The sequence below is a fragment of the Rattus norvegicus genome, chromosome 19 (genome assembly GCF_021556685.1).
Source record: "Rattus norvegicus strain SHRSP/BbbUtx chromosome 19, alternate assembly SHRSP_T2T, whole genome shotgun sequence".
Lineage (NCBI taxonomy): Eukaryota > Metazoa > Chordata > Mammalia > Rodentia > Muridae > Rattus > Rattus norvegicus.
The window spans coordinates 53,523,921-53,536,204 of record NC_141552.1 but is presented as its reverse complement, the minus strand read 5'-3'; the positions used below and the strand labels follow the sequence as shown (position 1 = coordinate 53,536,204).

The window sequence follows — 12,284 nt, the reverse complement described above, 5'->3', positions numbered from 1 at the left end:
TTTAGCAGCAAGGACACAACCATTGATGCCCACTAACAGATGAATGGATAACGAACATTTAGAACACACACGCATATGTACACACATGTGCACACACATGCATGTATACGTACATACACATATGCACATGCATGAACACACGTTTGCACACACATATATACATACATATGCACACCCATGTACACATATACATACACACACTTGCATGCACGCAGGCACGCATGCACACATGGAATTTTATTCAACTATAAAGAGAAATGGAAGGATGAAATCTGTAAGGAAATGGACAAGACTGAAAAACGCGATTTTAAGCAAGATAACCCAGGCTCAGAAAGACAAACAACACTGAATTCTCCCTCTGATTTGTGGATCTGAGCCTCGTTCTAACAAATATGAATATCCAGGTGGGAGAAAATGCAGGTTTAGGAAAGGGGAACTGGAAAGGGATGAGTGGGAGTGGAGTGGAGAGAGGCTGAAAGGGAGGGAGGTGGGGAAGGCCAAAAGTGCAGAGTGGAGGTGGGAGAGGGGTACAACGGGGGAAAGGCAGGGAGACTGGGGGGCAGGAGTAAGGAAGAAGAGGAGCCAATCAAGACGAAGTATGTAAGGAATCGCCATCTGGAAACCTATTGGAAGCAAACTCTTTTGGATTTAAATGTCATATAATCTCATATTTCACACATTTATCCATTGCTGATACTTTTTTGAGATTATAATATAATCCCCCTTTCCTTGTAAGCTAATTTAAAACATTACAAACTAATTCTAAAAACCATGGTGGGTGGGGCCTGAAGAATAGCACTCAAGGTTGTCCTCTGGCTTCCATATGCAAATGCACAGATGTTCATATACATATGTATGAGCACCTGAAAATACCCGTACACACTCACACACATACACATGCACACGTACACCTGTGGACACATGAACATGCATGCACACAGAAGACTCAGTAGCCAGTGAAACTAAAACAGACATAAACAGGACTGTTCCTGACTGAAAAGGCTCTGCAGAGCACAGGAGAAGGTGAACGGTTGAAAAGCCCACTTCCGGGCAGGGCGGGAGCTCATGGGCTACACAACTGACCAGGGGCCAATTTAATTTCCACAGCAGATAAGCAACTCCTGCAATTCAACAGCTAATCCAAATCTCCAAGGCGCAAAGCTAACGGCCCATTTAAAGACGGGCTAAGGATCTGAAAAGACATCTCTATGAAAATGTATATATAGCTAGCAGTTGTGTCCACAGCCTTCCACACCATCAATCATCCTAGAAATGTAAATCAGAGCCGCAGTGAGAGAGCCCCTCACAGCCATTGGTTGGTATGGCTGCTATTCCGAAGACTGAGTGCTTTTTTTGCCAGGGCACACCATGGGGCAGCTCCTATGGAGCTGAGTGCGGAGCCTTTGTAAATTAAAGCAAAGCAAAGCAAAACGAAACAGAAACAAAAACAAAAAAAAGGCCTAGGGAAGCAGCTCTATGCTAAAACACTTGTATAGCACAGATGAAAATTTGGGTTCCATCCCCAGCAGTAAAAATAAATGTATCAATCAAACCACTCTTTGATGCTGCGACCTCACTCTTGGATCTTCGCACAATAGACTAAAATAAAGATCTCAGAGAGAGCTGAGCCTCATAGCACTGTTCCCAGAAAATAAGATTTTCAAACACTCCAGATGAACATTTACATACAGCAGAGATGACTATCAGTCGGCTTTTATGCACGGAGAGTTCTGCAATATGTGACGACACAGGGAGAACTCGGGGACGGGGTGTTTTATCACTCAGCCGAAACCCGGAGCTGGTTTTTAACTTCCTTCAGGAGCCTCTATATGATTTGCACAATGACGAAGTCATTTTGACTTTCTGTCACCTGTGCTCAGAGTTCTAGTTTCTCTCTATCTTATCAATGCTATCAATTTTTTTAAATAAAAGATCATCCTATGCCTTATCAAAAATAATTACATTCATAAATCAAAGAGTGGAAATGGTGGTTGCCTAAGTTTGGGGAGCGGAGAGTGGGTACCAACAGGCATAAGGTTTCAGTTAGGTAAGAAACGCAATGTTCTTGAAGTCCGCTACAGAGCATCGCGGTGAAATGATCAGCTAAAACCCATAATGACTTCATTTTTGCTGATGAATTTTAGTGAGCTAACCACTAGATTCCAACCGGAAGTAAACGTTTGAATAATCCTTCTCACCTTTGGGGGTGATGGGGTTTTCAAAAATAGGTTCACTCTCCTGTTTGGAAATTTGAGTTTTAGATTTTGTTCTTTCCAGTCAGGGATGACTTATGAGACTGAAGACACTCATGAAAGGCTACTGCAAAGAGGACAGTTAACCCAGAGGAAAGCTATAAAGGAACTAAGTGATCAGCACAGGTCTATGGGGCTTCCCGGGGATGGTCAGGGGTGGGGGGCGTGGCGGGGCGTGGCGTGGCGTGGCGTGGTGGGGCGGGGCGTACCTGATCTGATTTTCCTCATCGTCCACCAGGAAGAACCAGCGGAATTTCACAACCAAGGGGCTGCAATTGGTGATCATGATGTAGCGAATGACCTCGGTATCATTCAGGATGCAGCCGAAATCCACCTCCATCACCTCAAAACAGAGGTTGGGGTAATGCACTTCTCCACGCAAGCTCAGGTTGTCCACCTGAGGGTGTTCCGTGTACTTAATGGATAGAACCTCTTCTGCAACCCAGTTGTTCAGGTCGTGTCTGTAGGACGGATCAAACTTGACCAGGAAGTTTTTCTCCTCATCAACCTCCAGTTTTATGGGCTATTAAACAAGATAATTTGAAGTTACCAACATTTTATTTTATTTATTTTATGTATATGAATACACTGTTGCTGCCTTCAGACACACCAGAAGAGGGCATCAGATCCCATTACAGATGGTTGTGAGCCACCATGTGGTTTCTGGGATTTGAACTCAGGACCTCTGGAAGAGCAGTCAGTGCTCTCAACCGCTAAGCCATCTCTCCAGCTCCCAGTTGCTAACTTTTGCACTTTGAAAGTCTGGTGTGATACCCAGGAGAGTCAAAATTATGTGCATCTACAACTTTACACACAAATATATTCATCCATGTGTTTTAAAAAACACACAGTGTTGAATAATTAGCAGCTGTTGGTTGGGCTAAAACTTTCTTTTTCTCTCAAACTCTTGCTGAGATCTGATGATTATTGGGGATAGAGTCTAGGAGTGAGCTCTTTGAGGAGATGCTTATACCCAAAATATACAAAGAATTCAAGAAGTTAGACCACAGGGAGACAAATAACCCTATTAAAAAATGGGGTTCAGAGCTAAACAAAGAATTCACAGCTGAGGAATGCCGAATGGCTGAGAAACACCTAAAGAAATGTTCAACATCTTTAGTGATAAGGGAAATGCAAATCAAAACAACCTTGAGATTTGACCTCACACCAGCAAGAATAGCTAAGATCAAAAACTCAGGTGACAGCAAATGCTGGCGAGGATGTGGAGAAAGAGGAACACTTCTCCATTGTTGGTGGGATTGCAGACTGGTACAACCATTCTGGAAATCAGTTCTGGAGGTTCCTCAGAAAATTGGACATTGAACTACCTGAGGACCCAACTATACCTCTCTTGGGCATATACCCAAAAGATTCCCCAACATATAACAAAGACACATGCTCCACTATGTTCATAGCAGCCTTATTTATAATAGCCAGAAGCTGGAAAGAACCCAGATGCCCTTCAACAGAGGAATGGATACAGAAAATGTTGTACATCTACACAATGGAATATTACTCAGCTATCAAAAATAATGACTATGAAATTCATAGGCAAATGGATGGAACTGGAAAATATCATCCTGAGTGAGGTAACCCAATCACAGAAAAACACACATGGTATGCACTCATTGGTAAGTGGCTATTAGCTCAAATGCTTGAATTACCCTAGATGCATAGAACACATGAAACTCAAGAAGGATGACCAAAATGCGAATGCTTCACTCCTTCTTTAAAAGGGGAACAAGAATACCCTTGGCAGGGAATAGGGAGGCAAAGTTTAGAACAGAGGCTGAAGGAACACCCATTTGGAGCCTGCCCCACATGTGGCCCATACATATATACAGCCACCAAACTAGATAAGATGGATGAAACAAAGAAGTGCAGGCCCACAGGAACCAGATGTAGATCTCTCCTGAGAGACACAGCCAGAATACAGCAAATACATGGGCGAATGCCAGCAGCAATCCACTGAACTGAGAACAAGACCCCCATTGAAGGAATTAGAGAAAGGACTGGAAGAGCTTGAAGGGGCTCGAGACCCCATATGAACAACAATGCCAACCAACCAGAGCTTCCAGGGACTAAGCCACTACCCAAAGACTATACATGGACTGACCCTGGACTCTGACCTCATAGGTAGCAATGAATAGCCTAGTAAGGGCACCAGTGGAAGGGGAAGTCCTTGGTCCTGCCAAGGCTGAACCCCCAGTGAACATAATTGATGGGGGGAGGGTGGTAATGGGGGGAGGATGGGGAGGGGAAGCCAATTAGAAGGGGAGGGGGATGTTGGCCTGGAAACCGGGATGGGGAATAACAATTGAAATGTAAATAAGAAATACTCAAGTTAATAAAGATAAAAAAAAAGAGTGAGTCGTTGCAAAGAGAGGCTGCCTCTCATGCTATTTTTCCACACATATTCGCTTGCCTCTCTGCCGTTCGTTGAAACAGCATGGCGTCCTGACACCATGCTCTCGACCTGCAGAACTGTGAACCCAAATAAACCTCATATCCTTATAAAATATCCAGCTCAGAGACACTGTTGGACCATTAGCACATAGACCTCGATAGCTGCAAACATGTGTGTGTGTGTATTTGTGCATATGCTTGTGTACATGTGTGAGTGTACATGTGTTCATGCATGAGTATGTTGAGGTACATGTGTGAGACACAAGAGACACAGAGACACAGAGAGAGTGGAGGGAAAGAGGGATGGATGGAGGGGGCTGGGGGAAGAGAGGAGAGGGAGAGAGAGCAGAAGCACCTCGCTGTCTAACCATGGCCACTACATCTGGCACACATGCACCTAGGTACAATTTAGGCAGATCCATCTCCTCACGCGTCTGCAAATCTGTCTTTGAAGATCGATTTTAAATTGTTATGAGAAGCAAGACTTTGTAGCAATTAGATGCATCTGCAAAGTCTAAAACTTTTATGGAAATGCAGGAAAATTAAATTAGAGATCCTTCATTCACCACGCTCTTTCTCAGAGCTAACATTTTTGGTAAATGTTAGTTATAGGCATGACGGTTAAAGTGAAGCTCGGGGCCTGGCGAGATGGCCTGTGGGTGAGAATAGTCCTTGCTCTTGCAGAGGATTCAGACTAAGCATCCAGCACCCACGCTGAGTGCACATAACCAGGTAATCCCAGCTCCAGGGGATCTGACACCTTCTGCAGGTGTCCATGTCCACCAGCACACTCGTGTGTGTGTGTGATTAAAAATTACATATGTGTATATATGATTAAAATAATAAAAACAAATCTTAAACCAGAAGGCAACTTTCTCCTTGTAAGGGAGGGACTTAATCACAAGACGAAAGGCTCTGGAGTCAGGGTCTTGCATTTGCAGGATCTGGTTTCCCTAGTTCTTAGCTGTGTGACCCTGGAAAGGTGGAGAAGCTTAGTTTCCACATCTATAAAACAGGTATAATTATAGTACCCCCTCCATGCCTGATTTGAAGAGGGTGGAGTGAATAGAAGTGATAATATATTATTGATATAGTGTGTGGTATATAAATATTATGATCTCTTCTCAATAAAAAGGAAGGCTAAATGTTAAAGGGTTTCTATTGAAGTCTGACTATAAAAAGGGGGTGGACCTCATCAAGGAAACTTCTGAATGCAGAAGGTATAGATTACTGCAGAAAACCACCACTAACCTACAAGATACTTCTGCACCGAAGGCACCTGTGGGACATTGCAAAAGAGGGGGCAGAAAGACTGTAAAAGGCGGAGGATCAGGGACTTTGCTGGGAGACTGTCTCCTAGCCATGTCAGATGCTGATGCATAAAGTCTCACCAACGTGACTGCCCAAACGTGGTCTAGACAAGGATGGCATGCACACTAAATGGGTCATATTTGGGGATATATATGCACATACAAATGCACATGTATGTGCAGTAACAGCTGATGAGAAAGAGAGGCCATGGATTTGCAGGAGAGACAGATGACGGTCTGTGGGAGGGTTTGGCGGTGGGGAGGGAATGGAGAGATGTCGAGATGGGGGAGGAGGTGGAGGAACACAGGTCACCTTTACTTGCCCCTTCCCTTTGGGTGCTGGGGACCCAACCCTAGTCTTCATGCGTTGCTACAGCCCCAGCTCCTGTTTCCTGAATTTTACTGGCCATGTGAATTCTTTTTTAAAAGCCATGGTTTAAAATGATCCAATGTAAAAATCCCATCGGCTAAAGTTGCACGGTTTCTGTTAGATGGACTGAGCATTCTGGGACAGCGTTCCAGTGGTCTTTGGTCCCTGAGCCCCTCTTTTGATTCTTTTAAACAAGGGGATGTTAAGGATCAATCATTGCTTGCATCCAGAGAGCATCTTTCTGCTACTTTTCTTTTCAGAGGATATTATGGCTGGCTATGCATCACAATTTCTATTAAAACCCTGGTAACACTAAGTTATTGTGGAGAAGTCTGAGGTCAGTATAACAAAAACCTTCTTTTAATAGTTCTTTTCTGTTTAGAGACTCTTACAAATGAATCTTGTGACTTCATTGGATATGTCTCATTGTGGCAAAAACTATATCATTTTGTCTCAGGACAAGTAGTGACCTTCTTTTAAAAGAAACTTTCAGAATGATTTCACTTGTATTAGAGGAACTAGAACAATGAAACTCAGCTCGTCCCTCTAGTCATCTTCACTCCTACACAGTTTCCCTCACATTAGATAGCTAGCTTTACAAGTATCTTATATATCTTTGTAGACATCCCACATGTATGTAGATATAAAATCACATTTGTGCATGCTTACTCTTTATATATGATGGCACATTATTTCTACTTGTCTACATTTCACTTTTCTCTTTATAAGATCATCTAATATCTGCCTTTTGAAAATATTTCATTTTAAATAATGTATATATAAATACGTATTTTAAATATATATATATGTATATATATATAATATATCTCAGAGAAGGAGTCAAATCTCCTAGAGCTGGAATTAAAGGCAGTTATAAGCCACCTGATGCAAGTGCTGGGAACTGAACCCCAGTCCTCTAGAAGAGCAACTGAGCTATCTTTCCAGCCTGTGCCCCTTTTTAAAGCATCATAGTTTCATAATCCTGTTATCACTCACTCACTCAATCTCTCAAGGTTCTTGGAACCTAAGCTTTTGCTCTTATAAGCAGTGGTTGGGTGAATACCCTTGCACCTTGTGTGTGTGTCATTGTGTATCTTGGGTCTGTAGAAGAAATCCCCAGGCATGGAATCCCTAGGTCAAAGGACATTGCCATTTAAGGTCTCGTTCACTGCTGGCATATTGCCTTCCAGTGTACACGGTTCAACATCCACACACCCTGGCTAAGCTAAGTGCTATCTAGTGTTTGCTCTTCGCTGGTCTGATGGTTTTAGTCCATGATGCTGTGTGTCTCTATTTTCTCCAGGATGAACAAAACAGAACCTGTTTTCTTGTGTCTAAGAGTCATTTTCTTTCTGTGAACTTTGTCCTCTCCTCCTGACTTTCAATTGGGCTATGGTTCATATTCTTGTTTATTCGTGGAAATTCTCTATTTTTAACAAATTTGGGCTGGAGAAATGGCTCAGCAGTTAAGAGCGCTGACTGCTCTTCCAGACCAGAGGTCCTGAGTTCAATTCCCACCAACCATATGGTGGCTCACAACCATATGGGATTTGGGGTCCTCTTCTGGTGTGTCTGAGGACAACCACAGGGTACTCGTTCATATACATAAAATAAATAATTCTTTAAAAAACAAATTTGAATTTTTATTAAGGCTACATGAATAAAATTATTTTAAAAATATCTATGTATTTGTGTGTGTGTGTGTGTGTGTGTGTGTGTGTGTGTGTGTGTGTGTGTGAACTCATGAAGGCCAGAGATGGCATCAGGTCCCCTGGAACAGGAGTTACGGTGGTTATGAGCTCCCATACTGGTGCTGGGAACTGAACTCAGGTCTTTTTCAATAGTAGCCAGTGAACTCGACCATGGAACCACGGAACTAATTATTGTCAGGGAGTTGGGCAGGCTTTGGTCGCAGTTTGGGTACTGGAATGAGGAAGTGGGTGAGGGCTTCCTCCAGGATGACGGCACTGACTCCACTTGAAGCATGGGACGTTCCCCAAATCTTTTGGCCCATGCGTCTGGAGAAGATACTATTTTTGTTTTGTCCATGTTTTCTGGGCGGGGTCTGGTGCATATGGAGCCCCCATCTTCAGTATTCTCCTCCGACTCGTGCCTCTCAGCTCAGAGACACTCCGGCACCACTGGTTATAACAGCTTTGCTTTTCACGTCATGGCGACATTGTCTAGAATGCAGATTTTTGTAAGCATTTCCCTCCCCCAGCTCACTATAAAAACCATCATTCCATCTATCTAAGTCATATTAAAAATCTCATTATTCAGTTACATTTATCCGCCATCCACTGATTTATTGCTATGGGCTTCATTGGGGGGTGTAGTTTCTGCTTTTATCCCATTACAATCACAAGAAGAATGACAGCGGGGCTGGGGCTGGTACTCACGTCTGAATCGTCACATCCTCCCATCCATCTGTTCTTCTGTGCTCTATGATGTCACATGCCATCTCTTCTTCGAGCACGCGTGCCTTATCGTGGTGGTGCCTCAGAGCCGAGTCACATCGCTGTCCTCTGAGGCTCTAGAGAGCTACAGTCTGCAGAACTGGCTTTCCTCAGCTAAGTCCCACTGTAGTATAGTTTCTCCCGGTCTCACTTGGGCTTACCTCTTCTCGCTATCTCTGTCTCTCTGTCTATGTCTCTATATCTCTATGTTGAGGAATCTTAGCTGGTCTTTCCTATCTCGTGGTTGAAGGAGACCATGTGGGCCCTGCCTGCCTGACCATCTCCCAAGTACTCTGTCCCCACCCACCTCAGAGGTCCATCTTGCTGAGTCCATCTTGATTTGCTTTTAGCAAATCTCCTTAAGTCTCAGGCTCCCTCATCTGAGGTCTGGTGATGGGTTCCTGCTCTCATTTCTACTTCTCCATGGGTAGGCTGAGCTCTTAAAATTGTGTGTGGGCTTGGGTTCTCCTTCAGCCCTCCCTCCTCTTCCACAGCTCTGCAGTATGACCTGCCCGTGGTCATCTATTCTACTGTAATCCTCATGCCCAGCAAAGAACCACAGGAACAGTCGCACCCAGCTACTCAGAGGACACTGCTTTCTGCCTCCGATCTGCAGCAGGGGTGGGCTACAGCCTTTCCTCTCAGCTTGCACCAAGTTTGTTAGTGTTTGAAGATGGGCTTATTCACTGGGAGACGGGACTTGACCAGTTCCTTGTTTAAGGGATTTCCCTAGCAGGGAAACTTTAGGAAGTCATCGCCTTGTATAAATTAACTTCGTTATGATGGGCAGGAGATAATGGGCTGTCTTACTGGGCTGGAAGGTCTTATACCATGCATGAGTCTTCCCACTGACTGACACTTGAAATAATGTATTGATCATTATTTGTAATTATCTGTATTTTTTTCTTATTGGTTTCCTGGGTCATTTTGTATTTTTTTTCTGGACTAAAGTTAAGCAACATATTTTTATTCTCTTCCTTTTCACACAAGCCCCTTGCCAAGTTACCTTCGGAGTTGCAGGCAGCAGGGATTTATCAGTTTCACAGATGAAGAAGGGCCCGGAGGTGGAGAGCAGCATCCTCACAGGCAGGGTGGTCACGTTCTTTATCACCAGGGGCTGGTAGTCAGGCTCCAGGACCATGTTAGGCTTCTGGACAAGAGGAGAGGGAAAAAGAAGAAACAAAGCCAAGTCACAGTAAGTACAGTGAGCCCCGAGTAACAAGTCTCTTTAGTTCTGACCAAAAACCTCAAAGCACACACACACACACACACACACACACACACACACACACACACACAGTGCCCCAACTTCACAGAGATGTTTATTTCCCTGGGTAGAGGTTTACAGAAATGGAGCAGAAGGAGGTAGGTTAGGATTTTGAAACATGAGCTTACATAACCCAGAAAACAGAGACTTCCGAGAGGCTCTTGCTGTTCAATTAAAAACAAAACAAAACAAAACAACCAACCAACCAACCAAAAGCCAACCCCCTCCCCAAACCCTACGGAAACACAGCCACTAGAGCAAACTCTCACTAGCCACATTGCCACGCCACCATGGAACAAAGTCTAATAAATCTGTGATATCTTAATGAAAGGCTCGAGGAATTGATATCACAAACAATTATGCGCTTTCCCCCTTATGCTTAAAATATTCACTTTTGCAGACAAGCTTGTCCTGTATATTGGCAAATACTCATAGGTCTTCCCTGTAAATTTTCCCCAACCAAGGGAGGGGTGGTGAAGCTGCGTAGCTCTGAGACCTGCTGGACTGCACTGTTCAACAGAGAAGGGGCTGGGATGGACCTCGGGCACGGTGTTTTGGCTCAGAATGGGGTTTCCACATCTGATGTTGGGGGCTGCATTAATCTTTGTGTGATCTGAAAAGGGGGTCCATTAGCATCATCAATGGGAGCCTCAATCTGTAGTCTCTAAGAAGTCTGATAATTTTGGAGTAAATAGTAGTAGTAGTAGTAGTAGTAGTAGTAGTAGTAGTAGTAGTAGTAGTAATAGTAATAGTAATAATAATAACAATAATAACTCCTCTTTAAAAGTCTCCACATTTTGACTTGCATTTCCTCCTCACTCTGGTTTGATTGCCCCCAGCCCCACTTTCATATTTTGATCTGACGGCATCTTCCAGCTGTTCTTCCAACACCCTCTTCCTCTCGCTGTGGTTCTTGGGTTTCTGGGGCCCTGAGTGAGCTTGGATGCCTCTGTATCTTTGGGCTCAAGCTTCTGCTTTGGTGGTTACTCCGCCTGCTCCCATGTACTGCCGAGGTTATGTGAGAAGTCTTTGTCACATGACGCCAGCCTTTCGTCCTCTTCCTCTAAGAATGAACACAGTCACTGACTCCCTGTGTAGTACCAGCTTCTGGAAGGGGAAGCAGCATTTTCAGGCCCACTGAATAGCAGGCTTCACAGAGGACTGTCCATGTAGTGACCTTCCCTGAAGGCTGCTGTGTCACTGCAGATGGCTCTGAAGTGAGGAAGCCACACTTGGTTGGTTTTGGCACGAGGCCATTTGGAGGTTAGTGATGAGAAGAAACCAAGGTCCAGAGAAGCCAATCTATTTTAAAATGACCCCTTCTCTCTGGGCTGTTTGTCTCCCCAGATAGCAGTGGGCAGAATCTGCTGCTGGAACTTTGTGAAGCAAGGAGACCAAAAGATTCAGCTGGCTCTTTCAATCCCACAGAGATGCTGCTTCGTGTCTACAATGTATGAACGATACAAACGGCCCAGAGCTGATGGAGTGGGAAGAAAGAGAGAAACCCTTTCCATCGGCAGGGTTGATATCTTTATAGTCTAATGTGCCACATGGGACACACTGCCCCGAGCCAACAGCAAGCAGGCAGAACGCTTGCATGCTGGACAATTCAATCTGGGTACCCAAGCCTCACAGGCCTCTTGTGCATGTTGTGTTTTTTTCATCATTACTGATGAATTCTAATGATGGGCAGGGGATGAGTGATGGAAAACATGGTGGAGGAGAACTCAAGCTCCTGAAACACGGGGAGAAAGAAAGATGGGCAGACATAACCAGCAGAGAGAGCAGAGGACACCCTGCAGGAGTTGGTTTTGTCCTTCGACCCTGTGGGTCCTGAAGGGCTCGAACGGAGATCATCAGGCTTGGTGGTTAGTACCTTTGCCCGATGATCTACCTCATTGGCTCTCAATCCATTTTTTAAATCCAGTGGGAAGTTATTACCACGTCCAGAATTTTGCGTGTTTTAATTTAGTGATAAACTCCAAGCACAAAGATTGAAGCAGGAATTCGTTAGCCTGCTTCTGCCACAGGGCAGGAGGACATGGAGACGAAGGGGAATGCTGACTGCATATGCTATCAGTGTTTATGGGCTTAGAAAAATTGAGTAAGAAAACTAGACTGCATATTTAGCATATAGTGCACAGAACAGCTTTCAATAAATCCTTGCTGAATTCCTCTGAATAATTGTTTCCAGGGAAAATATGAGGCCACAAAATTCAGGGC

At 44.2% G+C, this 12,284-nt stretch overlaps 1 protein-coding gene across 2 annotated transcripts in view; it reads right to left on the bottom strand.

The window, feature by feature from the left end:
• Nucleotides 1-12,284, bottom strand: part of Hydin (Hydin, axonemal central pair apparatus protein) — a 345,749-nt gene that overhangs the window by 153,072 nt on the left and 180,393 nt on the right. For both annotated transcript variants that reach the window (XM_087594210.1, NM_001427650.1), the window contains 2 exon segments: nt 9,801-9,944; nt 2,462-2,775 (listed from right to left, as the gene is read on the bottom strand). In XM_087594210.1, coding sequence (XP_087450336.1) covers nt 2,462-2,775; nt 9,801-9,944 — 458 coding nt within the window.